We start from the raw sequence: 20754 nt of genomic DNA on the forward strand, positions 1-20754 counted from the left end.
AAGTGAATGTATTCTGTGCTGCGATCGCTGCCTCTTAGTGCAAGAGGAAGTCGGTTTAAGAAGAGCGTAGCGATTAACAACTGGGATGGGGAACACTTAACACAAAGCATTTAATGTGATGCACAACCTATGACGGGGTTTGAGAAAATCTAATGAATTAAACATTGATTTTAGGATGAAGTTTAGTTTGTTATTCTACTTTAATGACAAAATAAACTTTGATAATAAAGTGGAAATGTCGATTTTAATCTTAACATAGTTTTTATTTTTCTTCACTCTGTCCATATTTGTTTTTCTTCACTGTGGCCCTAATATGATTCCATAGGGCTATACCACAAATAGTATTATAAATGCAAGTTGCAGTTTTATTATTTATGTATATAGCTTAGCTTGAAGCAAAGTCCATATTAATGCAGTTTGCCTTAATGATGGTTCAGTTGGTAAAGATGTCATCACCAAGTTGCACTTGTTTTATTTATTTTTTTTTATTTGGTGAATACTGTGTAATGCACCTGGGCTTGCTGTCTTGGAAGTAATAGTGCAACCTCCAGTAATAATACTATTATTTATTTTATTGTTATTATTTATTAGTTTAAATATGCAGTTTAATGATGATAAAGTTGTTTAAAAAGTCACTTTCTCATGTCACTGGACAGAGATTGTTAACATTAACAAAGTGTAGTTGGTTTACAAAAAATATTTATTATTTATTCCTTTTCTAAGACATGTTCAGTGCAATACAACTTTTGACAAGCACCTCTGGATATTTTACTAAGTCTAAATGCCTCTTTGGATGGTTGAGAATATGTTATCAATTTTAGTTTTTGTTTACAAACATTGTTCAATAAAAAGTCTCTATATTTTGACTACATCTGTCATACAATGTGATTTCTTCTCTTCATTAGTGCTGCCCCCTTGAAAACTATCACTTTATGGGGTCATGCAAACCTGTATTAATACTTGTGTGCACATTAAAAAAATTTTTGTACAATGTACAATTCTCATGACAGCGAAATGAGTTATTCTTAACCAGTAATTGCAGTGGAAAATGTGGTTAACCTCCACTCATGCATGGGGAAAAAAATACCATCCAATACCATGAAACCGGTATAATTTTGAAAAATACCATGATATGGAATTTTGGTCATACCACCCAGCACTACTTTATACCTCAGCTGGAGTACTGTGTACAGTTTTGGTCTTTAGGCTACAAAAAAAAAGACATAGAAGTGCTAGACAATGTCTAGAGAAGAATGCAAATAGGCTGATTCTAGGGCTACAGAGAATGAGTTAATAGGAAAGATTAAAAGAGCCTTTTCAGTTTAAGCAAAAGGAAATTAAGACGACACATGATTGAATTGTTTTAGATTATGAAGAGAATTAGTACAGTGGATCAAGACTGTTACTTTAAAATAAATTCATCAAGAACATGGGGATAAAGTTGGAAAACTTCCTAATGTTTGTGTGAAATTTACCCTTAAGTTATCTTCACACAGAGATCCATAGGCACATTGAATAAGTTACCAAGTGTGGTAGAAAGTAGAAGTTTAGGGACCTTCAAAACTTGTCTTGATGTTTTTGAATGAGTTAAGTGGATAGGACTGGGAAGCTCTGTTGGATTGAATGACCCATTCTCATATGGATTGTTCTAATACAGAAAAATCTGTAGGAAGCTGGGAAGATCTTTGAGACAGAATTTAGCTTTCTGATGTTGCATACATGGTTTTTTAATTTATACTTTATGCATATTAGGGCAGATGTGGTTTTTATTGAGATATATTTTGTGGTTAACTGTGTACTCTTCATTCAGTGTCAAGTATTCTGCAATTTGTATTATCCTAAATCTGTCTCTCTCTTTTTTTTTTTTTTTTTTAGAATATCTCTGAACACTTTGACTCTTAATGTAAAAAGTGATAAGGTATACACAAGGCATGGAGTACCAATTTCAGTCACTGGAATTGCACAAGTAAGTTAAGAGAAAGCTTTGTTTTTCAAGCCAATTGAAATGTTGCACACAATTTTTTTACATTTAAGTCTTCCCCACTCCAGGAGCAGTTTCAGGTAGGAGCAAATGAAATGAAGTGTGATCTATCAACAGAGAAGGAGCTTGTCACAATTTGGTAGGATAATGGTAACCATGCTTATCTTTCAAGCAGATAATTCAACTTTAATTGCAGTACATGAAATGAAACCTTCTTTTAATCAAAAAATGTAACTCATTTTTGTTATAGTCCCAAGTGACACCAGATGGAGGCACATTATCTTCAGAGTTTTTGCATTTTGGGGTTGCAAATGTAATCTCCACCATTACACCACCATCACAATCTACTGGCAGTGTTTCTCTGTTCTATTTGAAGTTATTATAACACCACAGCTTAAGTCTAAGAACAGATTGGAACTACAGATCATGATTAGTCTAAATGCCATAATTTTTCACTTTACATTTACAGAATTCCTTTGAAATAATTCACCTGGCAAAACTGGGTACCACAGCTGTACCTACATAAATAAAGCATTATCTGTTTGTATATATGAATGAATGTATATTTGTTGTGACATCACTCAAAAAATAATGTATTTTGATGAAAATTGGAAGATAACTCAAAGATAAACCAACTTTCAATACAGTCAGCACTGACTCTGGCAGTTATGCTTTCAGTTGCTATGTCTGAAGATGATGGGCTGAAGGTCAATGACAATCTGACTAAGGTGGCTTGGGGCAGAGTGAGTGCCCCTGTTAAAATGTAATAAAGGAGCATTCTAATCCAGCCAAATTCTCTTCTGCAGTTATCTGTGTTTTTTGCAGCCGTACATTTCCCGTAAAACTGATTGACTTTTTATTAAGTCATATTAGAGATGTTTGGTGGTTCTTAATCCCTTTCAATGTGAAAACACTAATTCACAATGAGAACATTGATGGCAACTTGCAGGACAACTTATGAAAATTACTAATATTGAAATCCAATGAGAAATTTGTAAATTTTGCGTGAGTTGCTTCAGGGCACCTTTTTATTACTGCTTGAAAATAATAAACCAAGGAACTAATAAAATCAGAACCAGAATATTTTTGCCAGAAAAGAGTGCATAAAGGCAAATATGTAACCTTTTTATAAAAATCAAACAAAAACGATACATAACTTTTTTTTTTTTTTTTTTTTTTTTTGTTTACCAGGAAACATCTGTACTGTTAACTGTTTTCTGACTTTGTTCTTTTTTTTCTTTCTTTTTCTTTCTTTTAAAATGGCAATTGAAATCAAGACCCAGTTCATGTAGAAATTGCTTACTAAATGGAACAATCCTTCTAAAATAAAACATTGGACTTTATAAACCATCAATAACCGTGTTCACCTTTTGTGAATGTGTTTACAAAGAGAAAACCCATAGCAAGAGTTCTCAGAGTCTACAGCTTGTGACTTAAGCATTGCACACTATTTCTTTGTTTCTTCATAGGGTGGTAATGTTTCAGAAAAAATACAGTGTAGTTTATAGATTTCTTTGATGAATTTAGGTTGCTAGAACAACTCGCTAAGAAACAAGCAATTGGAAAACATAGGCTTACAGCTTACTATGTGTAATATGACTATGTTGCAATGCAGAGCATAGAGAAAAAAAAACCCAAAACTAAACCCCCCCCCCCCCCTTTGAATAAAAACCATTTGATTCAGTGTTTTTTGCACAAATGCCAACAGGTAAAAAAGAGCTCTTGCAACACTTGTTGTTGGGTGTAACACATTCTCCTCAGTGGAGAGGTTTCTATAAAACCCATGCTTACACACGTGTTCAGCTTTATTAAAAGTCCTACTCTGAGTTGAAAAATGCATCCAGACAACAAGCCCATTCACTCTGTGGGCTCCATGTCAAAAGACAACACAACTCAAAGACTGTGTAAGATGCAAGGACAGTGATGTTTTGCTTTTTATTATGGAATTTTGGACAAATTATTTACTTGTGAAATATATACAAATATACATTCATTATGATAGAACATTTGATGTTGCAGGAGTTTTGCCTGCGCTTAATCTTTACCTAACATTATCTCCCCCCAAGCTTTTTTTTGTTACTGCTAAGTAGAAAACTGGGTTTTGTTATAGACACAATTTATAATACATATAATAGCCTATACATAACCGTAAAACCAGAAGTGTAATTAATAAGTCCAGTAGGTCATTCAATAGTATATTGTTATTGGTTAATGTAGGGTGGAATCACATAGTTAACTATTAGTTTTACCTTCAATAATGCTGGTAATTAATAATAAATTAATCAACAAGACACTTCCCAACAGATGCCAAGTTAAATACAGTGGAACCTCAGTTTGCGAGCATAGTTCGTTCCGGAAACGTGCTCGTAGTCCAAAGCACTCGTATATCAAAGTGAATTTCCCCATAAGAAATAATGGAAACTCAGATGATTTGTTCCACAACCCAAAACTATTCATATAAAAATGATTAATACAAAATAAAACGTAAAAATACATAAAACAAATTAACTTGCACTTTACCTTTGAAAAGAATCATGGCTGGTGTGAGTGAGTTTCTAAACTCTTGTGGGATTGCACCCAACGGGATGACACGCTGAAGAGCATCCCAAAGCAATCGCAGTCTCCCAGCGCTGTAGCAGTTCTCCATAAAAGCGAATCCGAAAAGATCGCGGACATGCTATAAGCGCCTGCAGTCAATGGGTGATACAAGGAACATTATAAATGTGCAGGGCCCTGGCTGACTGCTGTGTCTGTGTATAAATAACCGCGCTGTTGCTGTTTCAAGCTGAATAAAGTTTGTGTTGCTAAAGTACTGAGACTCAGCTTCGTGTTTTAGGGTGCAAGACGGGGACTTGCACGTCACAGCACACATGCGTACACACACACACACACACACACGAGCGTGCGCACACAGTCAGAATGCTAATGCTGTAGTAAACACTATACGCTCATACGGATGTTGACTATATGAGTGAGGCACGCCGACTCAGACGGAGAATAGAAGACGATTTCCCACAATCCCGCAGTGAGAGAGAGAGAAGAACCATCAGCTCAGTTGTGATCACGTGACACTCAGCAGACAAACTACTTGTACTGCAAGACCTCGCTCGTTTATCAAGTGAAAATTTATTAAAAATTTTTGCTCGTCTTGCAAAACACTCGTAAACCAAGTTACTCACAAACCGAGGTTCCACTGTATATGTTGATTGAGGAATCTGTGTTTCACATTCTGGCTGGGATGTACAATTTGTGAACTCAACAATGTAAGTTGAGTGAGAAATTTCTGTTTCACTTTCTGGCGGGGCACCAGAAATATGAAGAGTTTTGTACAATTTATGAACAAGATTCAAATATTGTCAGTCTACATTTTACATTAAAGTCTACTTTACATTTACACTTTGTCAGTTGCGGTTTGGAAGTGGTGAAAGACTTACTTTCACGAATAACTCGGAAGCACTTGTTGAAATAATATAGAAAATAAAACTATAACATATGGTTAATGGAAGATCGACACATGCAAATATATGTATCCTCTTCTTTTATAATACGGTACCATGGCTATCAGTTTGTCCAGGATTTTAAATTGCAAACTGTTAGATCTATTGATGTGAAATTTTTAAAGGAAGGAATAGAGGTCTTCCTATTGGGGTTTTGGGTGCATATCAGCTCATCCTTTTAGGCTAATCGTTAATACAGAGGTCTGTCCCTCAGGGTTGTCAATCTTTGTATCATGGGCCTTTGTTTGAACTTGGGTGTTTGGCTTGTACCTCATGAGAACTATCCCCAAGTGTTACTTGGTCTATTATCGATCATCTTATCAGATCAGGGGCTCCATCAGGCAAATTGAGACTTTTTAGCTTGCCTTGAGAGTATCTGGCCTTGGCTTTTAAGATAAGACGTGTTCTAGCCATAGCAAAATACAGATGATAATCTGTCCTACACTAGAATGTAGCTGGTAGGGTCTGGGAGTGGTGCACAGGCTCACATGTAAAAATAAGCTCTCTCAGCTTGTCTAGATTTTGCCATTGCACTTTTAAATCACCTCTTTCAGGCTTGTATTTAAGATCTATTTCTTAATGTAGAGCCAATAATCAATTGAGATCCCCGTAAAAAATAATCCAAACAACTGAAATAGTGAACTGTGAAATGTATACAAAGTAGTACAACAAAAATATAAACGCACAAATAAATGAAACATCATATACAATATAATGCAGTAATTCCATAATCTGTGATTTATGAAATCCAAAAAAGAGGAAAATCCATTAAGACTTGGCTGTTTCTTTGCATACAGGTCTGGTTGGGGTAAAGCATGATAAAATACTTACTTTTTGGGCACGATCCCACATTTTTCATATTTGTAGTTTTTTTCCTCCGTTACTGGACAGTATTTACTTCTATATCCAGGTTAAAGATTAATTGCAGAGGCCTCTTCTATGTAGTATTCATAGGTTTGCATTCCCCTAACAAACTTCAGGCTCATTACAAATTATACAAGGTTAAGGTCACATGGAAAATGTCAGTAATAAATATCCATCCATCCATCCATCCATTGTCTCCCGCTTATCCGAGGTCGGGTCGCGGGGGCAGCAGCTTGAGCAGAGATGCCCAGACTTCCCTCTCCCCGGCCACTTCTTCTAGCTCTTCCGGGAGAATCCCAAGGCGTTCCCAGGCCAGTCGAGAGACATAGTCCCTCCAGCGTGTCCTGGGTCTTCCCCGGGGCCTCCTCCCGGTTGGACGTGCCCGGAACACCTCACCAGGGAGGCGTCCAGGAGGCATCCTGATCAGATGCCCGAGCCACCTCATCTGACTCCTCTCGATGCGGAGGAGCAGCGGCTCTACTCTGAGCCCCTCCTGGATGACTGAGCTTCTCACCCTATCTTTAAGGGAAAGCCCAGACACCCTGCGGAGGAAACTCATTTCAGCCGCTTGTATTCGCGATCTCGTTCTTTCGGTCACTACCCATAGTTCATGACCATAGGTGAGGGTAGGAACATAGATTGACTGGTAAATTGAGAGCTTCGCCTTGCGGCTCAGCTCCTTTTTCACCACGACAGACCGATGCAGCGCCCGCATTACTGCGGATGCCGCACCGATCCGCCTGTCGATCTCGCGCTCCATTCTTCCCTCACTCGTGAACAAGATCCCGAGATACTTGAACTCCTCCACTTGAAGCAGGATCTCGCTACCAACCCTGAGAGGGCACTCCACCCTTTTCCGGCTGAGGACCATGGTCTCGGATTTGGAGGTGCTGATTCTCATTCCAGCCGCTTCACACTCGGCTGCGAACCGATCCAGAGAGAGCTGAAGATCACGGCCTGATGAAGCAAACAGGACAACATCATCTGCAAAAAGCAGTGACCCAATCCTGAGCCCACCAAACCGGACCCCCTCAACGCCCTGGCTGCGCCTAGAAATTCTGTCCATAAAAGTTATGAACAGAATCGGTGACAAAGGGCAGCCCTGGCGGAGTCCAACTCTCACTGGAAACGGGTTCGACTTACTGCCGGCAATGCGGACCAAGCTCTGGCACCGATCGTACAGGGACCGAACAGCCGTTATCAGGGGGGCCGGTACCCCATACTCTCGGAGTACCCCCCACAGGATTCCCCGAGGGACACGGTCGAATGCCTTTTCCAAGTCCACAAAACACATGTAGACTGGTTGGGCAAACTCCCATGCACCCTCCAGGACCCTGCTAAGGGTATAGAGCTGGTCCACTGTTCCGCGACCAGGATGAAAACCACACTGTTCCTCCTGAATCCGAGGCTCGACTATCCGACGGACCCTCCTCTCCAGGACCCCTGAATAAACTTTTCCAGGGAGGCTGAGGAGTGTGATCCCTCTGTAGTTGGAACACACCCTCCGGTCCCCCTTCTTAAAGAGGGGGACCACCACCCCAGTCTGCCAATCCAGAGGCACTGTCCCTGATGTCCATGCGATGTTGCAGAGGCGTGTCAACCAAGACAGTCCTACAACATCCAGAGCCTTGAGGAACTCCGGGCGTATCTCATCCACCCCCGGGGCCCTGCCACCAAGGAGTTTTTTGACCACCTTGGTGACCTCAGTCCCAGAGATGGGGGAGCCCACCTCTGAGTCCCCAGGCTCTGCTTCCTCATTGGAAGGCATGTTAATGGGATTGAGGAGGTCTTTGAAGTACTCCCCCCACCGACCCACAACGTCCCGAGTCGAGGTCAGCAGCGCACCATCCCCACCATATACAGTGTTGACACTGCACTGCTTCCCCTTCCTGAGACGCCGGATGGTGGACCAGAATCTCCTCGAAGCCGTCCGAAAGTCGTTCTCCATGGCCTCCCCAAACTCCTCCCACGCCCGAGTTTTTGCCTCAGCAACCACCAAAGCCGCATTCCGCTTGGCCTGCCGGTACCTATCAGCTGCCTCCAGGGTCCCACAGGACAAAAGGGTCCTGTAGGACTCCTTCTTCAGCTTGACGGCATCCTTCACCACCGGTGTCCACCAACGGGTTCGGGGATTGCCGCCACGACAGGCACCGACCACCTTACGGCCACACCTCCGGTCAGCCGCCTCAACAATAGAGGCACGGAACATGGCCCATTCGGACTCGATGTCCCCCACCTCCCTCGGGACATGGTCAAAGTTCTGCCGGAGGTGGAAGTTGAAGCTACTTCTGACAGGGGGCTCTGCCAGACGTTCCCAGCAGACCCTCACAACATGTTTGGGCCTACCACGCCTGACCGGCATCCTCCCCCACCATCGAAGCCAACTCACCACCAGGTGGTGATCAGTTGACAGCTCCGCCCCTCTCTTCACCCGAGTGTCCAAGACATGTGGCCGCAAGTCAGACGACACGACCACAAAGTCGATCATCGAACTCAGGCCTAGGGTGTCCTGGTGCCAAGTGCACATATGAACACCCCTATGCTTGAACATGGTATTCGTTATGGACAATCCGTGACGAGCACAGAAGTCCAATAACAAAACACCGCTCGGGTTTAGATCGGGGGGGCCATTCCTCCCAATCACGCCCTTCCAGGTGTCACTGTCATTGCCCACGTGAGCATTGAAGTCTCCCAGCAGAATGAGGGAGTCCCCAGAAGGTATGCCCTCTAGCACCCCCTCCAGGGACTCCAAAAAGGGTGGGTACTCCGAACTGCTGTTCGGTACATACGCACAAACAACAGTTAGGACCCGTCCCCCCACCCGAAGGCGAAGGGAGGCTACCCTCTCGTCCACCGGGGTAAACCCCAATGTACAGGCTCCAAGTCGGGGGGCAATAAGTATACCCACACCCGCTCGGCGCCTCTCACCGGGGGCAACTCCAGAGTGGTACAGAGTCCAGCCCCTCTCAAGGAGATTGGTTCCAGAGTCCAAGCTGTGCATCGAGGTGAGTCCGACTATATCTAGCCGGAACCTCTCAACTTCGCACACTAGCTCAGGCTCCTTCCCCTTCAGAGAGGTGACATTCCACGTCTTCTGTAGCCGAGGATCGGACCGCCAAGGTCCCCGCCTTCGGCCACCACCCAACTCACACTGCACCCGACCTCCTTGGCCCCTCCCATAGATAGATTTGTTATATTACTTTGATATATCAATTTTTATCAGTCCTTTCATGTCAATTCAATTTTTTGAATCTATGTTAAAAATGGATTTTTCAAGAACCTAAGGTAGTTAACAAATTCCCTAGTTCAAGAAGTATATAGAATTCTTTTCCCATGAAAAGAAAAGTGATTTGTAAGGCCCATTTATACTAGGCATGTCTGTTTCACCACAAGGGTCTTCTAGGATGTGTGTGATATAAACTTTATTTTCAGTTCTGGTGTGTGGATCCTCACACTGATGACCTTGTGCCTCCAGAATTTTATGACCATGTGGCCCTGTGCATGTCAACTCCACATGCTCTACACAAGAAAACATGGTCTCATTTGAGGATCAGTTGTGTGAAGTGATTCACTCCTGTACAGTCAAGCATTAAAAGCCCACAGAGAGATATAATTGTACACAAATTCATGGCGAGAAATTGCCCAGATTCTGGGCAAAGATGAGAATGTGTGCAGACAGAAATGAAAATATCTGCAAGATCAATGCGTAAAGACAAAGAAAAAACATTGGTTGGAAAAGCTGGAGTTTTCTGTAAATGTGTCGTACACTTAAACGCTTGCACGTTTAACAGATCAGGATGCGCATCTTGCAGCTGTTGCACCCAAGTATAAAAGGGCCTTTGCTAACCGTTTAAGACATCCTTTGGGCAAGAGGCATAAGACAAAATGCAGTTTGATTCATGGTCATTTTTAATCTACATTATACTGGGATCAGGGAAAAGACACACACTTCTTTGCAGGAAAGCGAAATAATTTTTATCATAGGCTAACATATTGTGATGAGTATGATGAACCCAACTATAACAAGCCACGCTGTTCTGTTGAGTGGAGTATTCCTTTAATATATGTTGATTTATTTTACTTTAAAAATTATGAATAATTTGACTCATGCCTGTACTAATTGTAGTTGTGTTTTAAAGAATGAGAACTCAAAAGTAAATTTGTTGTTTTAAACCAGCCCTATTATCATTGTAGTTATTGACTAGTGCTTTGGGTTTGCAAGCTGTGCTCTACAGAAAGCAGCTATTATACATAAGGAAAATTCACGCACACACTGCGGGGAAAAAGTGGCCCTTAAAAGCACAGTGGCTGATTTAGTTTCTCTGTGCCTAGTTTTGTTTCAGTTCCACTACTCTGTCTCACTGTGCTCATGCTGCACATTCCCATCTTGAAAACACCACCCTGCTCTCCATTGTCCAGCACCTTCTGCTTACTTGAAGTCTGAGCTAATCAGACCCTCTCACTCCCCACCTCTATGCAACTACAGTGATCCCTCCTCGATCGCGGGGGTTGCGTTCCAGAGCCCCCCGCGAAAGGTGAAATTCTGCGAAGTAGAAACCATATGTTTACAGTAATCCCTCGCTATATCGCACTTCGCCTTTCGCGGCTTCACTCCATCGCGGATTTTATATGTAAGCATATTTAAATATATATGGCGGATTTTTCGCTGCTTCGCGGGTTTCTGAGGACAATGGGTCTTTTAATTTCTGGTACATGCTTCCTCAGTTGATTTGCCCAGTTGATTTCATACAAGGGACGCTATTGGCAGATGGCTGAGAAGCTACCCAACTTTTCTTTCTCTCTCTCTCTCTTGCGCTGACTATCTGTGATCCTGACGTAGGGGGTGTGAGCAGGGGGGCTGTTCGCACACCTAGACGATACGGACGCTTGTCTGAAAATGCTGAAAGATTATCTTCACGTTGCTACCTTCTGTGTGCAGCTTTTAACTATGCTGCACGGTGCTTCGCATACTTAAAAGCTCAAAGGGCACGTATTGATTTTTTTATCTGTCTCTCTCTCTCTCTCTCACTCTCTCTCTTTCTCTGCTCCTGACGGAGGGGGTGTGAGCTGCCGCCTTCAACGGCTTTGTGCCGCGGTGCTTCGCATACTTACAAGCCAAACAGCCCTATTGACTTGTTTGCTCCTTTGAAGAGGAAGATATGTTTGCATTCTTTTAATTGTGAGACTGAACTGTCATCTCTGTCTTGTCATTGAGCACAGTTTAAACTTTTGAAAAAGAGACAAATGTTTGTTTGCAGTGTTTGAATAACGTTCCTGTCTCTCTACAACCTCCTGTGTTTCTGCGCAAATCTGTGACCTAAGCATGACAATATAAAAATAACCATATAAACATATGGTTTCTACTTCGTGGATTTTCTTATTTCGCGGGTGGCTCTGGAACGCAACCCTCGCGATGGAGGAGGGATTACTGTATATGGTTATTTTTATGTTGTCATTCTTGGGTCACAGATTTGCACAGAAACACAGGAGGTTGTAGAGAGACAGGAACTTTATTCAAACACTGCAAACAAACATTTGTTTCTTTTTCAAAAGTTTAAACGTGCTCCATGACAAGACAGAGATGACAGTTCCGTCTCACAATTAAAAGAATGCAAACATATCTTCCTCTTCAAAGGACTGCGCATCAGGAGCAGAGAATGTCAGAGAGAGAGAGAGAGAGAGAAAAGCAAACAATCAGAAATCAATAGGTGCTTTTTGGGCTTTTAAGTATGCGAAGCACCGTGCAGGAAGCATGTCGCTTGACAAAGCAGCTGCAAGGAAGGGAACAATGTGAAGGTAGTCTTTCAGCATTTTTTAGACGAGCGTCCGTATCCTCTAGAGGTGCGAACAGCCCCCCTGCTCACACCCCCTCCATCAGGAGCAGAGAATGTCAGAGCAAGTGAGAGAAAAGCAAACAATCAAAAATCAATAGGGCTGTTTGAGCTTTTAAGTATGCGAAGCACCGTGCGGGAAACCTATCGCGCAACAAAGTAACCACAAGTAAGCCCAGCAAGGAAGGAGGCAACGTGAAGGTAGTCTTTCAGCATTTTTTAGACGAGCGGCCGTATCCTCTAGGGGTGCGAACAGCCCCCGTGCTCACAATATATTTGAGGAGTTTTATTTAATACGTAATACGTGCTCTGATTGGGTAGCTTCTCAGCCATCTGCTAATAGCGTCCATTGTATGAACTCAGCTGGGCAAACCAACTGAGGAAGCATGTACCAGAAATTAAAAGACCCATTGTCCACTGAAACCCACAAACCAGCAAAAAATCTGCGATATATATTTAAATATGTTTACATATAAAATCCGCGATAGAGTGAAGCCGCGAAAGTCGAAGCGCGATATAGCGAGGGATTACTGTACTTCAGATTCCATGCATCAAAACTGAGTGATTTTTTTTTTTTTTTTATTACAAAAAAGATAATTTTAAGAGACAAGTTCTTAACACTACCACCATGATCAGTACAGGAACTAGGAGAAAGACACCAATATTAGACTACTTGGAGTTTGCCAGCTATGCAGATACTTTGGGGAATTGCAAGCAAGAGAAATAGGCAGGAGGGCACAACAACGGCAAGTACCAGTGGGATGGATGGTCAAGTAAAGCTAGAAGGTCTCTCGGACAGGAGAAGGGTGTGTACTGTGTGGAAGAGAAGTGAGCTGTGGAGTGGAAGGAGAAAGGTCGGGAAATTTGAGAACGAAGTTTATGGGAGGCAGGAGTGAAATAGAGGCTGGGAGTGGATGTCGCTTTGACAAGAGGTTGAATGGAAAGCAGAGGAGTAAATGGTATCTACTGGGTTTGATTGAAATCTTGGACTGGTGGTGTTGGCGCATGGCTGAGAAAGAGACAACAACAGCACGGTTCGGTTGACACATCTCCTGCAACTGGATCAGTAGGGAATACTGTACATAAATACAGAAGGTGCAGGAAAAGAAATAGTAAATTCTTTATTGGTTTGACCCTTACATCTTAATAAACTTCTTTTCTTTGACTCATGTGACTTCCTTCACCTTCAAATTAGTCAGTACGATGTGTGTTACATACAACATTCACTAACAGTATTCTCAAAGACCCCCTTTAACATTAGGTTTGTATATCGATTGTATCTGTATATTATTTAAGAAGGATCACATTTCCTCTTGGCATTAAAATGTGTCTTGATTCTGCTTGGGTTTATCTGCACTGAAATGTGCAATAAAATTCACTGAAGCTACTAACCTGTAGTTAGAATGGGAAAAGGACCCAAAGTGAGATGCGGCTGACGTGCTGCTGTTGCCAATCTGTTCATGTTTTAAAGTTGTACAGATGCCAGCCTTAATTTTTGTACATTGAGATATTACATGTTTGCATTTCCACTCATGTTAAATGTGCCATCACTGATGAACATGTACTGAAAAGAGAAGGTAATGAAGTAGTTTCTGTAATTATATTACTAAAAGAGCAGATTTTTTTAATTCAATAAATACATAATTTATTTATGTGTAAGTTAACAAGTGATATTGAAAGGAATACTTCATCCAAAATGTTTTTGTAGATTACCCCATGAACTTTTTAGGTGGCTGAGAAAAAATGTTAATCTATTTTTTATATATATATATATATATATATATATATATATATATAATATAAACAGTCTTTAGTCATACTCATGACATCAATTTACATGCTTCAATGAAAAAAATTGAAAGCGCAAACAATGTTTGCTCCTGTGTCCTGTCATTATCTTTGGTTGGCATTTTTGGTCAAAAACGTTTGATTCCAGCGGATTCCAGCGGTCACATGCTGAAATTCTCCTGCCTTAAAGAGAAAGTATTTCTAGACATGACTTCTGTTTTTCTTTTTGACATGTGGTTATGCAGTGCTTTATCATCATCACCACTATGAGCTATTTACATGTAGCTGTTATGTACATTTTTCTCACTTATTACTTTGCCTGCTGGAGTAATTCCTCCTCTTACAGTCACGCAAAAGGCCAGTATTGACTGTCATTTGGTACTACCGATACAAAGAAATAGCTAGAACCTTTGGTTTTGGAACATTGATATCAACTGATACTGAAAGTATTGGTTGTTTTGACAACACTACTGTCTTGAACACAATGCTTTAAACAGTATACTTTGATATTTTACAACACTTGGTAAGAAGAAATTTCTCATACATGCACAAAGATTTTTCAGAAGGTGGTGCAGTAGGGTAGGCAAAACGCTATTTGACTACATTGCTCCGGCTTAAGTGTGTTTTCAATAAGCAAGCTGCCACTCATGTAGAAGTTTCCCACAGTACTTCACATGTGTGGTTTTTTTTTTTTTTAATTGTCTGCCAGGTGTATGAAGGCACCATAGTAAGTGGAGTTCTGTGATCAGGCAAGATAGTGCTTGCGTGCTACTGTCATAAACTGAAATCTGAAGAGTGTAATGTTATATGCCATATCACACTAACACAACTATCACTAGATATATCTTTTTCATTTCTTAACTTCTGTCTTTCCAGGTCAAGATCCAGGGACAGAACAAGGAAATGCTGGCCGCAGCTTGTCAAATGTTCATGGGAAAGTCGGAAAGAGAAATTTCTCAAATTGCTCTGGAAACATTAGAGGGACACCAGAGAGCTATAATGGCACACATGACTGTGGAGGTAAAGTAAGATGCACACATTTAATATGTAATTAGTTTCAGTCCATTAAAGAATAAAATACAACATGCATGTAAACCTTTGGAAAATAAAGGAAAGTAAGTAATATGTAGTGAAACTGCTTTTCTTATGCAGGAATAACAGTCATTAATTTTCTGCAGCATAATACTGTAACTCAAGATTTAATTTTATACTACAAACAATACTGTATATTTTCGTGTTCATTCAGTGTGGTATAGAACTGCAAAAAGGATTGATGCACATTTCCTTTGTTTTATTACTGCTATTGTTTAATTTCTGTATCCATTGTAATTTGGTCTTGTATTCCTCTGAGGAGAACACCCGGTTACATCTCATCTGCATGTTGTTCAGTCAATAAATTGATAAGCCTTGTGTTTGAACTGCAGTTTTCTTTTCTCATAAATTGTACTTGTTAAATGTGCTGTCTCCTCTTTACAGAATAGCTAACGGATTGGTGGTGTATTTTTCTTTGGCTTATTTGTTTATTGGGCACATGTAAGAAGTAGTATAATTCTGCAGCTAAGGCTATTGCAGTTCCTAATATCAAAAATGTGCAAATGAAACCAAGTTGTGTGTTTCGTGATAAGTTGGCATTCCATCCTAACTAAAACTAATATCACATTACGGTTGGCATGTCAGGTTTGCTGATCAAAATCTCTGTTGTTGTTGCTGAACCATGTAAAATTACTTCACTAAAAATTGCAGCTATATCATCAGTGTTCCCACGCGTCCTGGAAAACCTGAAAATTTTAAGGGTTATTTTCCAGTCATTGAAATGACTTGGAAACTGATTGAAATGGCCAAATGTCCTGGAAATAATCTTTCTTGTCCTGGAATTTTATTTCTGTTTTCGCTTTTTAATTTTTCTGTTTGAAACAGCTTGCTGTTCGTAAGTCTGGATATGATGACAGCTGAGCTAGGTCGTGGCCTCTGCTGCGCAATGTCTCCACCTACTGAGACATGTATAGGCAATTATATTTGAATTTTGACCCTCGTTGCTCTAGCTTGTCAGTGGCTGACAGGAGAACAACAGAACATCAGTTCATCACTTGAAATTTCTGCTGAGTGCATGACTGTAAGTATGACCACAGTGCATATGGTGCAACTGACAGTTTTGTTACTTCATACCGTCTGATGAGGACCCAGGTCGCATATTAAACATGTCAAGTAAATTGGCGATGCTAATTTCTGTTAGCCTGTTAATGGCAATTCCCATTAGGTGTTAGCATAATGCTAATTATCTAATGATGGTAATCAGAATCAGAATACTTTATTGATCCCGGAGGAAATTGCTTAATCTATCTAAAATCATTTTGTAGGCTTACGTGGTCCCACTGTTTAAGCAAATAAATTCAGTGAACCAAACCTAAAACAGCACGAACACGATAACAGTCTTAAAAAGAATTAGACTAAGAGCTACTGCTTTCATTTAAAACAAATAGGGCTTAGGCTACTTGAAGCCTACATCTAAATGCCTGTTCTTGTGTGTTTGTGTAGGTTCGTGTGATATCCTTGCAGCCGAGCAATCGCCACACAATAAATATTACTTGGCTTGTGCCGTTTATTTGCACAACTGAACACGCTTAACCGCTCCTGGCTCAACTTCTTATTCTAGCTTGCTTCCATTATTCCACAGAACGTTAGCTCCCTCTAGAGGAATTATATGGGTATGCTTTCACATTAAGTTTACCACAGTTAACCTACAGAAAATCTGTACTGGATCAGTATTTCTATTTAGCCTACATTTTTGTACATTACTGTATTTAATGTTTTTGACACTAATAGGCAGTGTTGCAGGAAAAATAGTAGCCTATAATGGTTAATTTAGAGAATGTATTTCTAATTACTGAAGTGAGGGGAAGCAGAATCATGTCAAGGAGGTGTACGTTTAAGGAGGAATGGAAGATAAATCCTGAGTTCAGGGACTGGATAGGACATGTGACAGATAATGTACATCGGGCATACTGCAAGATATGCAAGAAAGCTTTTGATGTAGGCAACATGGGCATTTCTGCTGTTAAAAGCCATGCCAAAGGACAGGGACACAAGAGGGTCATGTCAAGTCAAGGCACAGGACCACGCATGACTGATTTCATCAATCAATCTCCCACCCCCCCAAAATTCTGAAGCTATCAGACAGGCAGCAGAATCAGAGAGTCAAGGAAGCAGCGCGGTCCAGCCATCAACTTCTGTAACTCCACCTTAAGCTACACCCACAATCGGAGCTCATTTTTCGAGTGAAGCTGTTTTAGAAGCAGAGATCCGCTGGGTGATTAAAGTGTCCCTTTCCAAATATTCTTTCAATTCCTGTTCAGATATGGGTTCATTGTTTCACCTGATGTTTCCAGATAGTGAAATTGCCCAAAAATTCTCATGTGGTGCAACAAAAGCAGCGTATCTGATGTGTTTTGGCCTTGCACCATATTTCAGAGACAAGCTAGTGAAAGACATTAGACAGTCCCACTGCTATACCATTTCATTTGATGAATGCCTCAACAAAATAACACAGACCGAGCAGATGGATGTGCTTGTGCGGTACTGGAGTGATAATGAAGAAAAGGTAGTTGTGCATTATCTGGACTCCCAATTTCTAGGGCACACACAATCAGAGAAGCTTGTTGAGAGCATTAAAGTTTCCCTCTCTCCACTTGATCCAAACAAGCTCCTGCAAATCTCGATGGATGGACCAAGTGTCAACAAAAAAGTTTTGAGATTTGAAGAAGACAGGTCTAAGGAGGCCCCAGATATTAGAAGCTTGATAAACCTAGGAACCTGTGGTCTTCATACAGTTCATGGAAGCTTCCAACAAAGCGAGAAGGAAAGTGGATGGAAGATAGGTGACAAACTAAGAGCCCTTTGGCAGCTTTTTCATGACACACCAGCCAGACGCGATGACTTTATTGAAATTACCAAAACATCAACATTCCCTCTAAAATTCTGTGCTCACAGGTGGGTGGAGGACTTGCCAGTGGCAGAGAGAGCACTTAAGATGTGGCCACATGTTAAAATATTTGTCGACAATTACAAGAAACTGCCAAAGAGTAAAATGCCAACATCAACATCATACACTGTGGTCAGAGAGGCTGTTGGTGACCCCCTTTTTGAGGCAAAATTACTGTTTTTTGCCTATGTGGCAAGGCAGCTGAAACCCTTCCTTGAGACTTTCCAGACTGATGCCCCCATGATGCCATTTTTGGCAAAAGACCTTCAGGCCCTTCTGAAGAGTTTGATTTCATGCTTTATGAAGAGGGGAGGTACTGGATAACATTAAAACACCTGTCCAAATGCTTAAAATTGATGTACTGGACAAAACACTCCATTTGCCACTGAAAGAGATGGATCTTGGCTTTGCCACCAAACAAGCTCTTGAGAAAGCCTCAGAGAAGCTGCTTGAAAAACCGCTGCCGGGTCAACAATTCCGGAGAGAATGTGTAGCCTTCCTGTCCGCAACAGGAAAGAAACTGCTGGACAAATGCCCTTTGAATTATGCAGCAGTAAGGCACATGGCATGCCTAGATCCAGTAACTATGATCAGCGATGAAAGGCGTGCCATCTCCATGTTTGAGAAGCTCTTACAGCTGCTTCTTAACGCCAAATGGCATACAGCAGAGGACTGTGACCAAATCCTGAGTGAGTACAAGATGTTCCTCACTGAAATGGTGCAGCACCATAAGGAGGAATTTCAAGGGTATAGAAGTAGCTCCTGTCAGCTGGACACATTCATGGGAAGATTTGCTGGTGACAAAGCAGAGTACGCAATTCTGTGGAAATCAATGAAAGACCTGTTCACATTGTCACATGGGCAAGCAGCGGTCAAAAGAGGGTACTCTGTGAATAAGGACATGCTGGTTACAAATCTGAAAGGAAGGACTCTGATGTCTCTTCGCCTAATCCAAGATTCTTTGACTAGTGGCTCATTTGATGGAGTATTGCCAAAGCCCCTCTTGCAGCATTGCAGAAATGCCAGGATGCGATATGTCCAATACCTTGATGATGAAAAAAAGAAGAAAAAGGAAACTGAAAATGGCCAGCAAAGAGAAGAGCTCTGCTCTGAAATCAAAAAAGTGTCAGCAAAGAGACAGAAAAGAATCACTAGCATTGAGGCAATGCAAGAAGAAGCAGATGCAATGGCAGAGAAGGCTGAGAGAAAACAGGACTTTACACTGCTCACATAATCTAATGCCTATCGTAAAAGTGTTGCTGAAAAAAAGAAAGAGGTCATCGGTCTGGATGCAGTTTTATCAGACCTCAAAGAGCAACACCAGCATTGTTTCTAAACCTAGGCCTACACCAGATGTCTTTTTCATAGGTTACACTACAGTGACTTATAGATTGTTTTTTTTCCAATTTGCTGGAGTTCAGGCTCTTATCCTTTGTTCCTAGTATTCTTTCTAGTTTAACCAAGTTTTCAACTCAGGTATTGATGGCAAGGCTATCATGATTTAAAATGGATGTATTTTGCTTCTTTTCCCACAAAGATAAGTTCTTTATTATAATCTTTGTCATTGACTTATGCAAATTCTACAGCTGCTGTATTCCCAGTAAAGCTACCATTTGAAAGTTAACTCTGACTTTGTTTTGTCGCGTGCCAATTGTTGCATATATTAGTGTTATAGGCATCATACACATGATATAGGCAATAAATTGACTTTATGCAGTTTTAATACAAACATTGTACATAAATTTATTTGATACAAACAATGACATAATATGTAATATGCAAGTAACTTTTACTGAAATTAGGTCACTATGGTAGCCTATTTCATGGTGTGATCATCCGCTCTATACTGAACATTATGGAATTGCTCAGTATATGTCAGTGTTTGGATAGTTTTCCACAATCCAAGAGGCATTTATTTCTTTAAAAGAGTTTTGCAGTTTAAAACAGTGTGTAACAAAAAGAGGTCAAACAACTCCATTATACATCAGTGCATTAATTGGTGTTGCCTTTATGTAATTTAGCATATCGGTGACACTAAGTCCCTGCATAATCAAAGAGAAATTAAAATGGCGTTAAGCCTGCGACTAAAGTGTATGACTGTATGACCAGATCCTGTCATGAATTTCCGGAAAAAGCTACTGGAAATGTCCTGGAAAATGATTCCTTAAAAAGATGATAATCATGTTTACAGACCGAGTACTGATCTTCCAGCTCAGTCGTGCTCCCTGGTTTCTCTAATAACCAATAGCATGTCGCCTAAAAGAGCAGTGCTTTACAAAGGATTAACAGCTGCAGCAAGTTCAACAGCAATCTAAAGTTTTATGTCTGTCATCTGCCCTTTAATTATTTATTCCAGTCGGTTATGGTATGTAAAATATGAGACGTTAGAGTTTCTGTTCTGTTTGTGAGGGTCAAAACACTTGTGTTTCTTAATCTTGAAGTAAATGCATAATGACAAAGAATAACATTCATTGGTTCATTTGGTTGTCAACTCTCTGGCCTAAACAGCCTGCACCTTTGAATAACGAGAAAATCAAGTCTGTTTGATTTTATCCTAGCCAGTTGCAAACTAGTTGATCTTAGTTGTTAGACATGTCACATTAGATAATTGACTTCGCAGACCTCTAACTGGCTAAACTTAGTAAATGAAGACTAAGACTGAAAATTGCTGAAAAAGTTGTCTAATGTGACATAGGCTTAAGTTGTCTTGTGTGTAGATACCACCTACATTATAAAGACATTTTCACCAGCTGTGCAGGAAAAAACATTTTACTGAAAAGTTGAAACCGCTACAAACTTGGCTACATACAGTCG

General features: G+C 40.8%; 1 protein-coding gene across 1 annotated transcript in view; it reads left to right on the top strand.

Annotated features, from left to right (window-relative positions):
* Positions 1-20754, top strand: part of LOC114656464 (flotillin-1) — a 168715-nt gene that overhangs the window by 31433 nt on the left and 116528 nt on the right. Inside the window, exons 4-5 of the mRNA XM_028808129.2 lie at positions 1876-1966; positions 14838-14981. Of these exons, the coding sequence (XP_028663962.1) occupies positions 1876-1966; positions 14838-14981 (235 nt within the window). The remainder of the gene's footprint in view (positions 1-1875; positions 1967-14837; positions 14982-20754) is intronic.

This window comes from Erpetoichthys calabaricus, chromosome 1 (assembly GCF_900747795.2).
Source record: "Erpetoichthys calabaricus chromosome 1, fErpCal1.3, whole genome shotgun sequence".
In the NCBI taxonomy this organism is placed as follows: Eukaryota; Metazoa; Chordata; class Cladistia; order Polypteriformes; family Polypteridae; genus Erpetoichthys; species Erpetoichthys calabaricus.